This window comes from Podarcis gaigeae (genome assembly GCF_964106915.1).
Source record: "Podarcis gaigeae genome assembly, chromosome: 6".
Taxonomy (NCBI): Eukaryota; Metazoa; Chordata; class Lepidosauria; order Squamata; family Lacertidae; genus Podarcis; species Podarcis gaigeae.
The window spans coordinates 2,992,636-3,013,336 of NC_139682.1; the positions used below are offsets into that span (position 1 = coordinate 2,992,636).

Genomic DNA, 20,701 nt, shown 5'->3' on the forward strand with positions numbered 1-20,701 from the left:
CCATAAATAACAACACCCTAGTGGTCCCGGGCCCTAAGGAAGTTAGATTGGCTTCGACCAGAGCCAGGGCCTTTTCAACTCTGGCTCCGGCCTGGTGGAACGCTCTGTCTCATGAGACCAGGACCCTGCAGGATCTGATTTCTTTCCGCAGGGCCTGTAAGACAGAGTTGTTCCGCCTGGCCTTTGGCTTGGAGCCAATTTTATTCCCTCTCTCTCTCTCTTTCCTCCTCTTTCTTTCTTTTCCTTCTCCTCCTGCGATGAGGCTACATTTTAATATTTTAATGTTCCATTATTTTAATGTTGTATTTTATTTTTGTTTTTAAGTTGTAATCATTCATCTTGTTTTTATTATTGCTTGTAAGCCGCTCTGAGCCCGGCCTTGGCTGGGGAGGACGGGGTATAAATAAAAAAATATTATTATTATTATTATTATTATTATTATTATTATTATTATTATTATTATTATCTTCTGAGGCACTTCTCTGTGTGCCTCTTTCACAAGTGGTCTGGAAGGTGGCATCACAAGAATAGTTTTGTTTTTTTTGCAGTGCCTCTCTCTGGTGCCATCATTACATATCTTTAGAGGCCAGGTAAAAACATTTCTCTGTAACCAGGCCTTTGGCTGATTAACCATTCTATGGCCTTTTAAATGTGTTTGTGAGAGTGGGGTTGTCACTTTTGTTTGCTTTATTATGTGTTTTGTGTTCTCATTTTTTATTTTTATGTTGTGAATCGCCTGATGATCTTCAGACGAAGCGCAGTATAGAAATTCAGTAAATAATAATGAATAATTTGGGTGGCCTCAAAAGTGAATTAGGCATGTTCATGGAAATGGATAGATGGATCAACCAATCAGGAAATTCCATGCTCCAGGCAAATATATCACTGAGCTGCTGTCTTTCCCAAATACAGATAGGTAAATACGAAAGCTCATACCAAGAACTGACTTAGTTGGTCTTTAAGGTCCTACTGGAAGGAATTTTTTTTTGTTTTGTCTTTCCCAAAGTACGGTATATGGCCAGCCTATGCGGTGAAAAGGGTGCTGGAGCAGATGGACTTCTGGCCTTGCATTAATAGGAATAAGGCCTCCCCTCCTCCTTCCCACAGAGATAATCCTCTGCAGAAAGGGAATGAGATAAGAACTCTCTATACCTTCTCACATCATCACTGAGTATCATCCTCCCTGCAGAAACAACATGTTCTGCAAGTTAAGAGTACAGAAGACAAGCATCAGCACTAGAAAAACTGTGACACAAAACTGTTTGCCTTTAGACATGTGGACTCAACCTTGAGATCATCAAATGACCACAAGGTGCCCTGCCCAACAAAATTCCACTGCCGTGACTGAGCCCGTTAAGCTGCTCCAGCCTGTGCGATTCTTATCAAGTTTATGGCACAGCTTTGGTGTGCGGTGCACCGAAACTCACTGCTTCTGGTTGTTAGCATACAGAAAAGGAAGTGATGTTACTCTCTGCCTCCAGGCGTGTTGCAAGAAAGCTCTGGATGCAAACACAAGGTTGACAAAGGACACAAACTTTGTCTCGGGCTGTGCAAGGAGTCCCTGCAACATGGGATCCAGAACACAATCTCGATTCAGAGCAAATTCACCAGTAATTTTCCTCGAGACAGGAACACAATCTCAGGTTGGTCACCCAGCCCCAACAACTTCCTGAAAGCTGGACCACAGCTGTCTAAACACAGCAGGAGTCCTTGAAAATGGCAACCTCTTTAGAGGCACTACAGCAGGGGTCAGCAAACTTTTTCAGCAAGGGGCCGGCCCACTGTCTCTAGACCCTCAGACTATATATTGGAAAAAATAATAATGAATGAATTCCTCTACCCCACAACTCAGGGATGCATTTTAAATAAAAGGGCACATTCTACTCATGTCAAAACACACTCATTCCCAGACCGTCCGCAGGCCAGATTTAGAAGGCGATTGGGCCGGATCCAGCCCCTAGTTTGCCTACCCATGGACAACAGGATCATTCCTGGCCCAATCCGGCTGTGTAAAACAAGAGCTCTATAGGGAATGTGAGATTTGAGACTGGAATCCAGTTGCACACAGAAGACAGTGAACCAGCAAGGCATGTTGCAAAATACAGATAGCAAGGATGGGAAAAATAATGTCCCATCAGTAGCTGACATCTGGTTCCAGTTGCAGTTTCCACCTTTTCGGCTATTTTGAGTCTGTTAGTACCACCAGCAGTGATTGATATACCGCTTTTCAGGCAGACCTCACAAAACAGGTGACAAAGCATTGCTACCCATCGTTTTTGAAACAGTTGCAACAGGATATCAATTCGAATTACTAGGCCTTTTTCTCTTTTTTTGCATTGCTTGGATGAATTCATTGCCACTGGCTTCATTTGTACGCTACCGTGTTTGACATTACAGAGATCGCAATGTCTTGTTGGCTTTTTTCAGTTCACCAAGACCATCTAACGCAATTCAATCAAGTCGCAGGATCGCCACGCGGGAGCAACAAAAAGCGGACGCGCCGTTGTCGCCTGTCGCCGAACCGCGGGGCTGGGAGGGACCCCCAGGGTCATCCAGCCCACCCCCTGCAAGGAAGGGACGCAGACTGCCGAGGCGAGCCCTCAGGGCTTGCTGCTCGTCGGGTGTCCCAAAGCGAGAGCAGCCACAGCCGGGCGTCTCCCGGGGAGACCTTCGGAGGGAGCGCCCGGCGCTGTACGCGGCAGAGAGGGACGCCTTCGCCGGCTGCTTCGGGGTTGGGCGAGGGGTTTCTCCGGGGTGCGGGTGTCACCTCAGGAGGGTCCCGTCAGGCGCGCGAACGAGGCCCCCTCATCTCCACCCCCCACGCCCCCTCCCCTCCGAAAAGGGCCGGAGAGGGGTCTGGGCCGGCGATGCGAAGCGACCCCCGCCCCGGAAAGGGGCCCTCGGAGCCCCCGGCGGCCGCGAGACAGCGCGAGGGGAAGGAGGCTCCCCGGCCTCCCCACTCACCAGCACCCCAGACGCCGCCATCTTGGATCCACGTGTCGGCGCCGACGTCAGCGGAAGCGGCTCGCGGTTGGCCCAGGCGGCTCGTCGCCATGGAGACGGAAGCAGGCCGTCGCCGCTGAGGGGAAAGGCCTGTCGCCTTCCGCCCGGCGGAGTCGCTCTCTCCCGCTCGCCCCGCTGGAAAAGGCGGGAAGCCCTTCGGCCTCCGCGAAAGGAACGTCAGCTCGCGAGAAAAATTTAGCCGTGGGGTTTTTTTTTGTTGCTGATAGGGAAGGAAATAAGCGCAACTCCTTTCCGCGTCTCCATTTTGGGTATTGGCAGAACGGCTACCCACCCTCTCCTCGCCATCTTTACTAGGGGCAAAGGAGGAAGGGGGGAAAATAAGTGAGGCAGCCATCTTTTTCGTGGGTAAGATGCGACGGCTTGACCGGAACGTCATCTTCAGTGCTGGTAAACGCTCTCTGGTGAGAGCGTGGAGCGTTATTGGCTGCTGAAGGTGTTTTACCTCACCGTGACCTTACCCGTCGAAGCATAGTCGCCGCCATCTTTGGTAAGGGCGGCAGGTGTGTTCGCTGCAAAGGGTAGGTGTCTTTGGGGCGCCGTTTCTCCCGAAGGATGCTCGACTCAGTTGAAAGAACATTAGTTCCTTGAGCCACGTTCCCTGGGCACTTCAGATGCCATGTGCAATTATTTTTATTTATTAGGACTGTTGCAGGAATTTAGGTATAGCTTGGGGGGGGGGGTTGCCCCTCCAGCAGATATCAAGCACATGCAGCCCACTGCCAAAATCAGCACAATCACTTTTGTCATTTGTCCCCACAAAATACTTCATCGCAGTTTCTTCCTATCTATTCAAAGGGCCTTTGCTGCACGATACCAAATGTAAGAACTCACTGATAAATGTATCTATGTACTGGGGAAACTTCAGAAATTCATATAGACATGTTATAGATAGGTAGCCGTGTTGGTCTGCCATAGTCAAAACAAAAAAAATTCCTTCCAGTAGCACCTTAAAGACCAACTAAGTTAGTTCTTGGTATGAGCTTTCGTGTGCATGCACACTTCTTCAGATACAGTATCAGATATGGTATCTGATACAGTATCAGATATGACAAAAAAAAAAATCCTTCCAGTAGCACCTTAAAGACCAACTAAGTCAGTTCTTGGTATGAGCTTTCGTGTGCATGCACACTTCTTCAGATATCTTCTTCGTATCTGAAGAAGTGTGCATGCACACGAAAGCTCATACCAAGAACTGACTTAGTTGGTCTTTAAGGTGCTACTGGAAGGAATTTTTTTTTGTTTTGACTATGGCAGACCAACACGGCTACCTATCTGTAACTAGTATCAGATATGGTATCTGAAGAAGTGTGCATGCACACGAAAGCTCATACCAAGAACTAACTTAGTTGGTCTTTAAGGTGCTACTGGAAGGATTTTTGTTTTTTGTTTTCATATAGACATGTGAGCTCAGCTACTCAGCAGCCCCTCTGCCTGAGTGATGATCCCTGGCATCCTGATACCTGAGTGCCAGACAGGTAGCCATTCCATAAATAACAAACCCTGATGAAGACAAAAGGGTGTCATTAAGGTGGCTGGGAAACAGGGAAATGTAATATCTCTTTCATTACACTTGATGGGTGTTTGGTGGAGGGCAAGGGGAACCATGGGGTAGGGTCCAGGATCCAGGATGCTCAGATTACTGCCACCAGACCTCCCTTTTCCTGATGTGACCATGATGTAGTTTTTTTTGGGGGGGTGTAACATGGGGAATAGCAGCTAATAAAAGTTTGGGTTCTCTTTCGTTGGGGGCTTCCATCTTGTTCCACCTTGTGGCAGGTGGGAGTCCTGTCGCGACAGTCTTCAATCAAGACCAAGCCTACTGGCTGCTGTTTTGTGCTGGTATTCCTGGCTGGTGTCCTTGGCTTTTTGTCCAAGGGAGCCCTCAGATTTCTCCGTTAACAGGAGTGACAGCAGTTCACTGGGAAAGCATCAGAGAACTCCAAGCATCTGGATCTCGAAGCACATCATTATTATTTTATTTATTGAATTTAGGTACCGCCCTATACCTGGAGGTCTCAGGGCAGTTCACAGAACAATATCTAAATATAATACCACAAAATATATACTCAAAATAAAAACAACCACCCAATAACCCCCCCCCCAAACCCATATTTTAAAGGGCATAGGGTATATACATAGCTGCTGATCTGCTCTTTGAGGAGGAGGGCAACCTGATCTAGTACATGAATGACACCATTTGCTGTCTTTTAGTGTTATGCTGGACATTGCTCATAGTTGTGGTGTGGAATCTATAGTATTTTAAGGCCTGAAAATCTTTAGAAAAAGTAAGAAGGTGTCCTATTGACGTTTAGGATTGTCAGGACTGCAGTTCCTTAAAGAGAATTGTAGGCACATTTACATGGGGGTGTATCCCACACTGAACTTGGTGAGTTGCTTCTGATCATATGGACGTAAAGATAAAGGGACTCCTGACCATTAGGTCCAGTTGTGACCGACTCTGGGGTTGCGGCGCTCATCTCGCTTTATTGGCCGAGGGAGACGGCGTACAGCTTCCAGGTCATGTGGCCAGCATGACTAAGCCGCTTCTGGCGAACCAGAGCAGCGCATGGAAACACCGTTTACCTTCCTGCCGGAGTGGTACCTATTTATCTACTTGCACTTTGACATGCTTTCGAACTGCTAGGTTGGCAGGACCTGGGACCGAGCAATGGGAGCTCACCCCGTCATGGGGGTTCGAACTGCCGACCTGATCGGCAAGTCCTAGGCTCTGTGGTTTAACCACAGGGCCACCCGCGTCCATTATATGGACATGGGATCCAACTTTAATTAGATCCTGCCAATATAGTTTTAAACTGGCTTCCAAACGCACCGTTCCAAAATAATCACAGCCCATGTCCAAATCACACACACACACACACACACACACATGTTTGACTTCTTAACATTTTTATCATTACAAAACATGCAAAAAAGTTTACATCCAAACATTTCAAAATATAGACTAAATATCCTGAAACAAATCCTATTTTATTTATTATGGAGCATCTGAGTTTTGCAGAGCTGTTAAGCTCAGGCAGAAAATGAGGACAAGGCAGAGGCCGGCTGTAAAGGTGCTTCTGTTTATCTGCGGAAAGTATTTCCTCAACTTTCACTGGCATTAAAAATGCAAACATCCCAAGTTGTGGAGGTTCTGGATTTCACCTGCTCTGGGTCCAGCCTGTGGACAGCTCACCAGATGACATCACAAAGATACGAACAAAATGGACAGACACAAAGGATGTGTGAAAAGTGCCAAGTTCTCCTCTTCCTCCCTTCTACACTAGATAAAATATCTGTATATTTTAATTTAACTTTTAAAGAAAAACATTAACAAAATTGCAGAGCAGATGGGTGGAGGGAAGAGGAAACTGATATAGCCCTTTTGCTGAAATAACCCTTTGACAGCTCCCCACCCCCCTTTTAAATCTCAACTGTGAAAATATATAATTTGGCATGAAATCTACCTACCTTGAATCTGAAATGAGAGAACCTAGAAATGGCTAATTTTTACTTTAATTACTTTAATTACTTTAATATGCTGTTTTATCTGATACAGGGTCAGCGGCAGGGGTCAGCATTGTTGGTCAACTTTCATTATCCACACACTTTTTTTGGGGGGGGGGAGCATTGTCAACCCCCAGAGCTTCCTCGCTGTGCCACTCTGAGTGTGCAAGATGATGTAGATGGGACAGCAGCCTTGACCGGTTTTCCATTCTCCCTCTGGTCCAGAGAGAGAATAGTAGGCAAGTGAAGGAATTCCACTCTCCCTCTGTTTGTATTGGGTCTGGGAGGGGAAGGGAATGGGCAGTGGGGACAGCCCTAAGGGGGGGGGGTCATCTTGGGGAGGAGATCTACTGAGGTCATCTTTTCCAAATACCGGCATATATTGAGCTGGCACTGATCCATTATTGCTCCTTATGCTACTTCTCTGCCATATTTTTTTTAAAAAAATCTCATTCTTTAATCTTATGTTTTAGGATTCTGCAATTTTGCACTTCTATTTTCTATGTTGTTTTATTGTTACCTGGTTTGGGAATTTTCTATAAAAATACATATGCCCCAAACTTGAAATGCAGTTGTGAAAACAGTGCGGTCCTGCTCATGTGAACAGATGTGGTCTTAGTGCCCTTTCTGTTGCACAAGGATCAAGGGTGCCTAAGCCACAAGAGCCTTGCAAACTCCTGATTCAACACAAGAAAGACCATACAAATGCCCAGTCCACCTGTAATGGTTGTAGGAAGTCACCTTATACCAGGGCAGACTGTTTCTCTACCCAGCTGCATATTGTTTACTCTGACTGGCAGCAGAGTTGCCCGATATTTGTCTGCAGTCAGGTATTCCATGAATCCAAGGATAGCTTTTCAGTGCCCTTTTAATGCCATCATGGCTTTATTCAAGTTGAAAGATAGGACAGAGTATTCTCAGCAACTCTTTCCTACCTTCAGGAATCTAGATTCACAAACACACACAACTAATTAAAAAATAAACCTGCTTCTCATTATACGTGCATTTTGTCTGTAACAGTCAGACCTTCCCTGGCACTCCAAGTAAAAACCAGGAATAACAGTTTGTTCCCTTGAATATTGTTGGCATACACTGATATTTCTATAATATTATAACCTATAAATAATACATTGATCAGAATAGTTTAGGATTTAATCTCATTGCTACTAGGGCTCCTGTGATCAATATAAGCCAATTAGGCTCACCATCTGTGGTTTATTTCAGGGAACAGTTTTCTATCCAGAATTAAAATTTCATATTGCTAAATAAGCAACCATCCCTTGCATTAAGAAAGAGGTGGCAAGCTTAGTTAGAATGCCTGTAAGTAGTGGTACTGTATATTTATAATATTACTTGCCTGGTCAATTAGTCAGATTCTCTTGCATTCCACCCCTGTCAAATGACAATCTCTCTCTCTCTCTCTCTCTCTCTCTCTCTCTCTCACACACACACACACACTTACTTCTAGAGCAACAGCCAGTGGTTTTCTAGCAGGCAACAAAACCTTGAGACAAAAAGTGCACGGAATGCTTCAGCAGAAATGGCATCTACTGAATGGAGTTTTTTAAAAGGCATTTTAGCTATGAGCACAACTATTGCTTATGTTGGATCGTCTTGAGGGTCCATCAAGTACAGTCCCGTCTCCCAACAGCAGTCAATAAAATGTTCCCAAGATGGAGGCAGCTACTTTTGCCTAAGCCACTGGGGGATCGTGACATCAAACACTGGCTCTTTCTCAAGCATCGTACTGCAGTGGCTGTCCCACTCTGCTGTCTGGTCCTCCGTCTCCTTTAAGGCTGTTGCTGGTACTGGCTTTCGGTGGCAGTGAAGAAGTCCTCCAGGATGCTCTGATTGTACTCGAACGTCGGGCGGTCCTCAGGCTTGCGTTTCCAGCACTGCATCATCACTTCATAGAGCTCCTCTGGGCATCCCTCCGTGCGCGGCATCCGATAGCCGCGCTCCAGGGCACGGATCACTTCCTGGTGCGACATCCCTGAATTCAAACGGAAGGGAGAGAAACCATAGCTCAGTGGTTGTGTACCTGCATTGCACACAGAGGGTCCTAGGTTCAGTTCCCAGCACCTCCAGGTTGGGCTGAGAGAGATCCCACCCCTGAAATATTGGAGAGAAGCTGCCATTCATTGTAGGCAATGCTAAGCTAGCTAGACCAATGCTCTGACTCAGTAGAAGGCAGCTTCCTAGGTTCCTATGGGCTTGTAGAAGCTAAGGGTGGCATCCAAAGTAGAGCTATGTGACTCATTCCATCAGCACAAGGATTTCTTCTTGTGCACTTGAACCTTTCTCCTCTCCTTCCCCTGTAGGTAAAGGTAAAGGGACCCCTGACCATTAGGTCCAGTCGTGGCCAACTCTGGGGTTGTGGCGTTCATCTCGCTTTATTAGCCGAGGGAGCTGGTGTACAGCTTCTGGGTCATGTGGCCAGCATGACTGAGCCGCTTCTGGCGAACCAGAGCAGCGCATGGAAACACCGTTTATCTTCCCGCTGGAGTGGTACCTATTTATCTACTTGCACTTTGACGTGCTTTTGAACTGCTAGGTTGGCAGGAGTAGGGACCGAGCAACGGGAGCTCACCCCGTCATTGTGGGGATTGGAACCACCGTCCTTCTGATCGGCAAGCCCTAGGCTCTGTGGTTTAACCCACAGTGCCACCCGCGTCCCTTCTCCTTCCCCTGAGTGCCTCCTAAATCTGTTCTAGGAGTTGCCCCCAACCCTTTGGAGCAGATTTGAGGAGGGCACAGCCCACATTCGGGGGTGGAGGGGGGAGAATTTTGGATGTGCTAGTGCAGTCCTTCTGCTAATGGAAACAAGTGCATTGGATATCGCCCACTTAAAAATGGAGTAAAATTGGACCCATCTGCTCACCAAATAACATCCCTTCTGAAAGCAGAAAAGTTGGAACACTGCATGCAAATATGAACATACAAAGCTGCCAAACAGAGATTTTTGAGAGCACATGGTTGTATTTGGTAAACAATCTCCCATATTAAATCAGGCAGTTTAAAATAGGCGCATCCAAGAGGTTAAATCGTTTTCTTACCTAAGCAGTTTATTTCCCAGCTAATTCCTTTTGGAAGGATGACCAGGATGCTATTCTTATTAAACTAAGATCTCTTGGTGGAGCTATTTGGACGTTTGTTTCTACCAAGGGTGGATAACTAGCTGCCCTAGCCCTTAAAGTTCTCGTGGGGTTCTCTGTGACCATCGCCACCCCCTGCTCCTCCTTTCCACCAAGTATCCCTACTTTTCACAGCCATGTGCCAAAAAAATCTGGAGACTTGAAGATCAAAACCACAACATGTACTGTATCTAAAGAACATTGATAGCCCTTTAACAGTCACAGCTTCCCCCCAAGAATCTTGAGAACTGCAGCTTACCCCTCAAACTCACTCTTAACGAAGTACAATTCCAAGGAAAAGTCGTGTGCCTTAAAAGTTTGGTGTGGGTGCCTGCAAAGAGAATTTTCTTATTACGCACCTGGGTATGGGGTCCGCCCATAGGTAATGATCTCCATCAGGAGGATCCCGAAAGACCAGATGTCAGACTTTATTGTGAAGGAGCCATAGTTGATGGCTTCGGGCGCAGTCCACTTGATGGGAAACTTGGCACCTGCCCAGGATCGTCAAAACAAAGAAAGGGAGGCTCAGAAAGATGGCATGGTATGCGCAGCAAGAAGTGGCTTATCAGCAGATAACAGGTTTGCTTTCCAGACAGCATTGTGGACACAGGCTGGGCCTGCACTACTAGTCTTTTACTGCAAGGAAATCTGGCTCCTAAAGGTTTGTGAAGCTGCATCCTAAAGTGGATGAAGCGATTCTCCTCCGGATGCAGTGTTTAGAGAAAAAGCAAGTGATAAGCTATGCGTGTTCTGTAGAACATCAGCTGACTACACTTCTAAGTGAGTACTGATCCTTGGCTACTTGATGTACCTGTTAGGACCATTTATTCGCTGATGAAGAGTGACTATCAAAACAGTTCATCATCCAGAAAAACTGTTCTACGTCTGGAACGGTTACAGGACTGTGACTGTTGAAAGGCTTTGTTTGCCTCTTTGATATTGATTGACTACATTTTCTAATTTTGTTCATGCAACATTGATTGACTTCTATTATTTGTGACTCTTACTACATTTTTTTCTGTTTAAAAATTGTGAAATAATACATGTTACAAATATTTTGTTAGAACATTATTAGCCGCGTGTTGCCTGTGATTGTTCGGAGTGCTCCGGAGAACCGCCTTGCAAAATTCGGAGAAGTATGAATTCTGTTGCTTCAGAAAGTGCAAATTGGGTAGGTCTGCCTTTCAGTGCAAACTGGATTGAAATTTCTCTGCCCTCCATCCTTATTAAGTGTCTAAACCCTAATGCATACTGTACACAGAAAGATTGACAGGGCAAAAGCAGGAGGGGCTGGCTTGTGCAATCAAGCATATAAAAAGCCTCTCTTTGCACCTTCCCGGGCTGTGTATTCGTTGTCGTCAATCACCCGAGCCAAGCCAAAATCGGCAATCTTGCACACCAGCATGGCTGAGACCAAGATGTTGGCAGCTCTCAAGTCCCGGTGGATGTAGTTTCGCTTCTCAATGAAAGCCATGCCTTCTGCAATCTGCAGTAAAGAGAGAGAGATCTATTGTAAGGGGAGCAATAGTGCAGCACCTGGGGAGGCAGGGACAACATAAATGACTGGTGTGCTGAGAGTACCACTGGGGTTCACCAGACACACCCTTAGAACTGGGTTCACATCCCTCCACAGCCCCAGTAAATCTTTGCAGCAACCTCTGGCAAGTGTGTTCTGTGAAATGAAATCTAGGGTGACCTGCAAAGTCTGCCGCTTTCCTTAAACAAGTTTTCTTGCAGGTGCACGGAATTTCCCCCTTTGGGAGGAGGAATTTGCTTCCAGATGATGTTAATGGTGTCACGGCTAAAATTTGGCCGCTGTTTCTTTAATGCTAAAAAAAGCTTTGTCAGCATGAGTCAGTGGCCTGCACTGGGTTGTATATATAGAGTGAGAAATGTTAGTTTGGTTGAGTTGGTTGGTTGTTGGTTAGTTAGTGAAAGCTGGTAGTGTTGATGTGTGTACAGTTGGTTAGTCGCTTTTGCAGAAAGACTTTTAAGAATAAAAGCAGAAAGTACTCTCCAAGACTTTGGTCACCTCATGAGAAGAGAAGACTCCCTGGAAAAGACCCTGATGTTGGGAAAGATGGAGGGCACAAGGAGATGGGGACGACAGAGGACGAGATGGTGGGACAGTGTTTTTGAAGCGACCAGCATGAGTTTGACTAAACTGCGGGAGGCAGTGGAAGACAGAAGTGCCTGGCGTGCTCTGGTCCACGGGGTCACGAAGAGGCGGACACGACTGAACGACAACAAAACTCTGCAAAGATACTTTTCTCGTGGACTCTTTTATGCTAACAAGGGTTCGAGGACCAGGCTGAGGCAACAAAGGGAGGTCAGAATCTTTTTCTTCTTACAAACACTGACAAATGGAACAAGTCTCATGCCCCCTGCCCAAATGCAAACCAATGCAGCCTCCACACAGAACAGCAAATCAAGACACTGGCTGATCCTTCTAGTATGCAACAGTTGTATATACGTTGCTATAATAAATTGCTTTGGGATGCCTCATGGGAAGCCGGTTAATAAATGAAATAAATAATAATTTACATTAATAAATAAGTGAAGGAGAGAGATTTGTGATGCTGATGAGCACTGTGGCAGGTAGGATTCCTTTGCACTTATTGTTTCCTCTGAGGCACACAAGGAGGGGTACATGGTTCCCCCCACTGCGCCATTTTACCCTTACCCTGTAAGGTGAGGTTGAGAAATCATGGGCTGGTTGATAAATCACACCTTCTCTCCCCACAGTGCAGTCATGAGTACTTCTAAAGCTTCAGTCAACTGCAGCTTGCTGTACCGTTCAAACCCCAAAGAACTATGTTCATTCTCAACAGAGCCAAATTAGCCAACTCCAAACCCAGAAACAGCATTATAAACCCAGTTGAAAGTATAACTACAGTGGTACCTCGCAAGACGAAATTAATTCGTTCTGCGAGTTTTGTCGTCTTGCGATTTTTTTCGTCTTGCGAAGCACGGATTTTGGAAAAGCTTCAAAAATCACCAAAGTCTTCAAAAACCTCAAAAAAAGGCTACCACACCGCATGCTATGAGTTGCTCCTCGAAGTCAAGTAGCAACTGCACCCCCTGAATGCACGGTTTTAAGAAAAAGGAAACAAACTTGCAAGACAAAGGAAACAAACTTGCAAGACGTTTTCATCTTGCGAAGCAAGCCCATAGGGAAATCTGTCTTGCGAAGCAACTAAAAAAAACGAAAAACTCTTTCGTCTTGCGAGTTTTTCATCTTACGAGGCATTCATCTTGCGAGGTACCACTGTACTTGTGCCCGTAGATGCTAGTAGTACACGTGAAAAGGATTTAGGGATCTTAGTAGACCACAAGCTTAGCAAGAGTCAACAGTGTGATGCAGCAGCAAAAAACACGAATGCTATTTTACAAAAGTATAGTGTTCAGGTCCAATACCACTGTATTTTGCCTTGGTCAGACCACACCTGGAATACTGTGTCTAATTCTGGGCACCACAATTTAAGAATGATGTTGACAAGCTGAACGAGTGCAGAGGACAGCGACCATGATCAAGGGTTTGGAAACCAAGCCTTATAAGGAACAGTTGAGGGAGTTGGGGGCGCTTAGTCTGGAAAAGAGACAACTAAGAGCCAATATGATAGCCATCTTCCAATATCTCAAGGGTTGTCACATGGAAGAAGGAGCAATCTTGTTTTCTCCTGCTCTGGAGGGTAGGACTCGAACCAGTGGCTTCAAGTCACAAGCAAGGAGATTCCGACTCAACATCAGGAAGAACTTTCTGGCCTTAAGAGGTGATCAACAGTGGAACAGTCTCCCTCAGAAGGTTGTGGACTTTCCTTCCTTGGAGGTTTGTAAGCAGAGGTTGCGTGGCCAGCTGTCATGGATGCTTTAGCTGAGATTCCTGCCTTGCAGGGGGTTGGACTAGATGATGCCAGGGTCCCAACACTACAATTCTATGATTCTACACCCTGAGAGCGGCTTGTCAAAAACCATGTAATGCCATGGGTGAGGCGAGAATTTGACACAAAACTTCCTGGTCTGGAGATTCGAGCTGAGCGATTATCGGACGACATGTCTCTGCAGAGACCTGAAGCCAAGGGGTTAACTGTCAGCTCCACCAAACTAAGCAAGACGGATGGCACCCTGGGCACACCTGCTCTTTTGATGGACTGCTTTTGGTGGAGGGAGGGAGAGCACAGACCGTTGTGACAAAGGCCTCCTTGTTCCGCAGCAGCGGAGGGAGACCCAGAGGAAGGAAATGCCCTTGGACCCCTCCAGGTTTCGTACTTCCTTAGGAGTCAATGCAAACAAACAAAGCACACTAGGCAGATTTGCATATTCAAATCTGCATCACTGTGGGGGGGAACAATGGGTTCTCACAACCATGGCCCAACGCTCTCACATCCCTAGATATTAAATGCAACAAAACCCCACCAACAAAGTGGTGCCTGGCTGTTAGGAACCCACTGGAGGGTCTCTAAGCCTAGGAACTCTCACATCTGCAGGGTTGCTCATGCAGGGACAGGGGAAGGAACATGTGGCCCTTCACATGTCACAGGACTCCAAGTCCCAGCAGCCATTGCAGCTGGCATGGCCCAATGACCCACACACACCTAAAGACCTGTTGGACAGCTTCTTTGGCCCTGAACAGGTGGGACAATCCTCGTGGAGTTGTTTTGGGCAGCGAGCGAAACATATTGCCGTCGTACGAATCTAGGGTATGACTGCATTTGGAATCCTCTGCACAGTTCTGGCCACCTGACCTCAAAAAGCAGGGCAGAAGCCCAAGAGCGCCACACCACCAGGTTGGTGCCAGTAGCAGTACCGGCTTCTGGCAAGAACTCACCAGAACTTGCCACTGCCACTTTGCGAGTGCCGCAACACAAACCAGGTAAGGGAGGCTTGGGTAGAGGTGGGATGGCAGGGTGACACCTTCCTGCTTCACCTTAGGTGGCGAAACGGAGCATTGCCGCTGTCCAGAAGTATATTGCAGAGTCGAAAAAGGTTCAGAAAGGGGCACCCAAAATGATGGACACCCTATAAAGAAAGGCTGCAGCATTGGAGACTTTTTAGTAGCCAGACAAGTTTAGCGTCAGCTGAATAATTCAAGAGCCGGAATAGCTCAGTTTCTAAAGCACAAGACTCTTAAGCTCAGGGTTTTTGGATTCAGCCCCATGTCAGGTGAAAGATTCCTACACTGCTGGACTAGACGACTCTCGTGGTCCAACTCTGCAATTCTATGATTCTACGCAGTTTTGCAGGAGCTCCTTGGCTGACCAGGATGGAGGGTAGGTGTGGAATTCTAGCTGGGATTGCCCTGCCCTGCAGAGAGGGAATAGAGACTCCACTGGGTTGAGTCACCTTGGGTCAGGCTTTAAAAAGCGACTCTTACCTATAGCTATGAGAGGACAGACTTGGGAGGTATGAAAGGAAGTCCTTTCCCACAAAGTGCATAGCTAAAACTACTGTCATGGTACTGTTCATGGGCAATCGAAGTCCCGGCGGGAGACGTCAGGACTGGGGGCAAGATGGTGGGGTGGGAGCAGGAACGGGGGTCCAGAAGCCAGGATTCAGGAAGCCAAGAGTCTGAGGGTCAGAGAGCCGGGAGTCAATAAGCCAAGGGTCCGAGTGTCAGGAATCAACAAGTCAAGTCAGGGGTCCGAGGATCAAGAAGCAGGGAGTCACAAAATCAGGGGTCTGAGGATCAAGAAGCAAGGAGTCAAGAAGTCAGGGGTCCAAGGATCAAGGAGCAGGGAGTCATGAAGTCAGGAGTCCAAGGATCAAGAAGCAAGGGGTCACGAAATCAGGGGTCTGAGGATCAAGAAGCAAGGAGTCATGAAGTCAAGGGTCCGAGGATCAGGAAGCAAGGGGTTGTTGGGATTCGCAGGATACTGAGTAAGTCTGCAGGCTTCAACAGGCTGATGCAATACTCTGTGAAGTGCTGGGTCAGAGTGACTCAGCAGGAGTGTGATTAATGTGATTGGCTATCACCTGTTTTAAAAGGAAAGCCTGCTCAACAGTGGTTGTGGTGGTTGTGCTGTGGTGTGGTGATGCTGTGGTGGAGAGTATTCGTTTGCCTTAAGGAGCAGGTACTCTGTATGGACTGTTTTTGTAAATACCTGTATATAGCTCATATTAAAAAGACTGCACTGGGAAAAACCTGGGACTCTGAGCGTTTCTGCTAAAAGTGCCGCAAGGAATTTGTGACAGGGGTCATGAAGTCAAGGGTCCAAGGATCAAGAAGCAAGGAGTCAAGAAGTCAGGGGTCCAAGGATCAAGAAGCAAAGAGTCACAAAGTCAGGGGTCCAAGGATCAAGAAGCAGGGAGTCAAGAAGCTGAGGTTCAAGGATCAGGAAGCATGTTGCTGTGGCAAAGAAATGCTGACCTTATATCCCTTCCCGGCTCTTGCCACCAGCTGCTGTGAGTTACCAAGTGGCCTCACCTGTGCGGCCGCGCCTTGCCTTTTCAGAACAAACTTAGGAAGCCCTACAGTCCTGCGAAGCCCTATTGCTCACAGGGCCTGGCTCCTGCACGCAAACCTGACAACTACAGAACTTGCTGCCACAGGAGGCAGGGATGGCCAGCAACTTTAAACGAGGATGAGACAAATTCATTGAGAAGAGGGCTATCAATGGCTACTAGGCTTCCAAATTCCAGTTCCGACCACAGGAGGGGAGAGATCCAAGTCCTACTTGTGCGTTTGTCTCAAGCATTGTTTAGCCACTGTGAGAAAAGGATGCTATATTAGGCATTTTAGGTCAAGACATACAAAAAAAAATGAGGACTTTATTTATGTATGCCACTACAGCAGCAAGAATGTTGACTGCACAAAATTGGAAGGCTGGAGAAATACCAACTAAAGAACAATGGCAAGAGAAGTTGATGAACTATGCAGAACCGGCAAAAATGACAGAAAGACTAAGAGAAAAAGACAACAGGGACTTTGAAAAAGATTGGGAACCATTCATATTATATTTGCGGAAACAAAGGAAGGCAATAGACTTGATGGCAGGATTTAAATAAACATCCAAATTATTAGCATCAGAAAATGTTTAGAAGATAGTGAAATAAGATGATGTAGTTAATTTTATTTTTAGGTTTATAGGTTTGCTGTTATGTTATTAATAACCTTTTCTGTTGAGAGATAGCATAGCGGATGAAAATAGAAACAAACGAGAAACGCAAGTTGGGGGAAGTCTTGGAGGGGAGGGAGGGAGGAATATATAGTAAACATTAAGAATTTGAGATGTATGTAATGAATGAAAATGAAAAATGAATCATTTTTTTAAAAAAGAGAGAGAGAGAGAGAGAAACGGATGCTAGACTAGATGAGCTCCCCTTGGCCTGATCCTGGTCTCTTTTTCAGGTCTCACTCACCTGGGCACAGAAGTCTATCAATACAGGGAGCTGCTGTTTGTGACCCTCGTCACTCTTCAGGAAATCCAGCAAACTACCTGCGGAGAGGAAAGAAACTCATCAGGGCGCAGTCCATTGTGTTCTTCAGAAGGGGCCAGATCTTCCATTAGGAAGGGACCCGTTGCTCAGTGGCGCAGCACATACTTTGTTCCCAGGCTCACATAGACGTGGGCTGTCTGGATGCTCAGAGACACGGGTTTACCCTACCCTGTCTCCCAATAATCAGCCTTTCCCAGGGGCTGATGGAGTTGTAGTCCAAAACGGCTGGAGGGCACCAGGTTGAGAAAGGCTGCCCTATATCATAATTAGCACCAAAGAGTTTTTGCAGGGACATCTGGTAAGGTGGCCTCTCAGTTATGCAGCCGAGTCTTCTGCATCTGGACTCTGGAGTAATCTCTGTTCCAGAGGGGCTTACTCCCACTTTAGAGTTAAAGGCACTTTCATAATAAAGGTAAAGGTAAAGGGACCCTTGACCATTAGGTCCAGTCGTAGCCGACTCTGGAGTTGCAGCGCTCATCTCGCTTTACTGGCCAAGGGAGCCGGCGTCCAGTTTCCGGGTCACATGGCCAGTGTGACTAAGCCGCTTCTGGCGAACTAGAGCAGCGCACGGAAACGCTGTTTACCTTCCCGCCGGAGCGGTACCTATTTATCTACTTGCACTATGAGATGCTTTCGAACTGCTAGGTTGGCAGGAGCTGGGACCGAGCAACGGGAGCTGACCCCATCGTGGGGATTCAAACTGCCGGCCTTCTGATCGGCAAATCCTAGGCCCTGTGGTTTAACCCACAGCACCATCTGACTTCAAATATCTTAAGGACTGTTGCATGAAAGATGGAGAAACTCATTTTCTGCTGCCCTAGAGGGCAGGACCTGAACCAATGCATTCAAGTTACAAGAAAGGAGTTTCTGGCTAAGCATCCGGAAGGACTTTCTGATGGCAAGAGCTGTCAGACACGGAACGGACTCCCTCGGAAGATGGTGGACTCTCCTTCCTTTGAAGTTTCTAAGCAGAGGTTGGGTGGCCACCTGTCAGAGATGCTTTAGGTGAGATTCCTGCATTGCAGGGGTTGGACTAGATGACACTCGGGGTCCCTTTCAACTCTGCAATTCTATTATTATCTTCTTCCTCCTCGTTCCCATGCTGCATCTGGCCTCCCCACCCAGCTATCTCTTCCTCCCAGCTGCGTGCTGCATCCTGCGCAACCTCCGTGGCATGTGGCACTCGTGTCCTGGGAGTTGACGGCGCCTCCGCAGAATGCTGCTAAATTGTACCAGCCCTGGGAGACAGCGAGGAAGGCTGCCTGCTGCCAAAAACAAGGCAATAACCCCGATTCTTAAGGAACTCAGGTTTCAATAAAAGGTGAAAGATTTATCTAAAGAGAAACCAGAGTATGTGGTGGGAATGTAGAGGCATTAAAAAATTCTGGGAAATGATATATAATGAGTTGAAGAAAATGTTCAAATTAACATTTGTAAAAAAAACAAGAAGCATTTTTGTTAGGGATTGTAGGAAAAGACCTGCCAAGGAAAATAAAGAATTTATTCATGTATGCGACTACGGCGGCAAGAGTCTTAATAGCACATGTATGGAAGAATGAGGAAATCCTGACAAAAGATCAATGGCAAGAGAAATTGATGGATTATGCAGAACTGGCGAAATTGACATACAAACTGCGAGACAAGAACAACTGTGACTTTAAAGAAGAATGGGAACCTTTTACAAATTACTTAAAAAGACAACAAAATGAACTGAACTCCTTGGCAGGTTCTGAATAAACGTACACAAATTTATTGAGGGTCAACAGAGGTGATAGATAATATAATGATGTACAGCGGTACCTCGGGTTAAGTACTTTATTCGTTCCGGAGGTCCGTTCTTAACCTGAAACTGTTCTTAACCTGAAGCACCACTTTAGCTAATGGGGCCTCCCACTGCCGCCGCACCACCACCGTGTGATTTCTGTTCTCATCCTGAAGCAAAGTTCTTAACCCAAGGTACTATTTCTGGGTTAGCGGAGTCTGTAACCTGAAGTGTATGTAACCTGAGGTACCACTGTATACAATTTTATAATATGCAGAAGTTAAAATTGGTTGAGAAATCAGAGAGAGGAGCTGAGGGAAGTCCTAGGGGGAGGGAGGTTTTGTTGGGGAGGTGGGAGGGGGGAAAGGGGGGAAATAATGAAAATGATTTGTTTGAATAATTTGTTATGTGAAAACTGTCAATAAAAAAACCTTATATAAAAAAAGGAACTCGGGTTTCAAAATGTTTCCAGTTTCTAGCCTTCTTGATTGTGATGAGAAGGCTGAAAACAGATAGAGAAGGATGAGTGAAAAAGGTATTGTTGGGCAGGTGCCCTTTGCGAAAACCTCCTTTTGGGGATAGAAGCTTGGGGATGGAACAGGCCTCACCAACCGGGCACCCCTCCAGATGTGCCAGCTGAGTCTGTACCCCCAAACATCTGGAGAGCACCAGGTGGACAAAGGCTGCTGCAGAACCTTCTGCTCCTTGGAGGATGGGTGGCGGCTAACAGATTGAGGTTGAATCCTGACAAGACAGAAGTACTGTTTTGGGGGGACGGGGGCAGGCAGGTGTGGAGGACTCCCTGATCCTGAATGGGGTAACTGTGCCCCTGAAGGACCAGGTGCGCAGCCTGGGAGTCATTCTGGACTCACAGCTGTCCATGGAGGCGCAGGTCAGTTCTGTGTCCAGGGCAGCTGTCTACCAGCTCCATCTGGTACGCAGGATGAGACCCTAATTGGCCGCAGACTGTCTCACCAGAGTGGTGCATGCTCTGGTTATCTCTCGCTTGGACTACTGCAATGCTACCTTTGAAGGTGACCTGGAAACTACAACTAAGAATGCGGCAGCCAGACTGGTGACTGGGAGTGGCCGCCGATACCACATAACACTGGTCTTGAAAGATCTACACTGGCTCCCAGTACATTTCTAAGCACAATTCAAAGTGTTGGTGCTGACCTTTAAAGCCCTAAATGGCCTCGGTCCAGTATACTTGAAGGAACGTCTCCACCCGCATCGTTCAGCCCGGACACTGAGGTCCAGCGCCGAGGGCCTTCTGGCGGTTCCCTCACTGCAGAAATCGAAGTTACAGGGAACCAGACAGAGGGCCTTCTCGGTGGTGGCGCCTGCCCTGTGGAACGCCCTCCCACCAGATGTCAAAGAGAAGAACAACTACCAGACTTTTAGAAGACATCTGAAGGCAGCCCTGTTTAGGGAAGATGTTAATGTTTAGCAGACCACTGTATTTTAATACTTTGTTGGAAGCCTCCCAGGGTGCCTGGGGAGGCCCAGTCAGATGGGCAGGGTATAAATAATAAATTATTATTATTATTATTATTATTTCACCGTCTCACCTTTCTCCATGTATTCGGTGATGATGTAAATAGGCTCCTCCTTCGTCACGACAGCATGCAGCTTGACCAGCTTGTCGTGCTGCAGGGTCTTCATGATGTTGGCCTCTTCCAGGAAGGCTTCCACAGACATGCTCCCTGGCTTCATGGTTTTGACGGCCACTTTTGTGTGCATGTTGTAGGTGGCTGGAGAGGAGAGAAGGGGCTGTTTCAGAGCGGCAGAATCACAGAGCATCGTCCATTCCTACGCCCTCCAAGGCAGGAATCCTTTG

General features: G+C 46.9%; 2 protein-coding genes across 5 annotated transcripts in view; both read right to left on the minus strand.

The window, feature by feature from the left end:
- TM9SF4 (transmembrane 9 superfamily member 4) overlaps positions 1-3,272 on the minus strand; it is a 31,480-nt gene extending 28,208 nt beyond the window's left edge. The window contains exon 1 of the mRNA XM_083744350.1: positions 2,965-3,272. Within this exon, the coding sequence (XP_083600476.1) occupies positions 2,965-2,985 (21 nt within the window). The 5' untranslated portion in view covers positions 2,986-3,272. The remainder of the gene's footprint in view (positions 1-2,964) is intronic.
- Positions 3,273-5,914: 2,642 nt separating this feature from the next.
- Positions 5,915-20,701, minus strand: part of HCK (HCK proto-oncogene, Src family tyrosine kinase) — a 37,342-nt gene continuing 22,555 nt past the window's right edge. For 3 of the 4 annotated variants that reach the window (XM_083744436.1, XM_083744437.1, XM_083744435.1), the window contains exons 9-13: positions 20,433-20,615; positions 17,022-17,098; positions 10,995-11,148; positions 10,022-10,153; positions 5,915-8,521 (exon numbers count right to left, since the gene is read on the minus strand). In XM_083744436.1, the coding sequence (XP_083600562.1) occupies positions 8,319-8,521; positions 10,022-10,153; positions 10,995-11,148; positions 17,022-17,098; positions 20,433-20,615 (749 nt within the window). In that variant the 3' untranslated portion in view covers positions 5,915-8,318. Of the gene's footprint in view, positions 8,844-8,895; positions 10,154-10,994; positions 11,149-17,021; positions 17,099-20,432; positions 20,616-20,701 lie in introns of all 4 variants that reach the window. The other variant, XR_014565651.1, reaches the window with a different exon arrangement.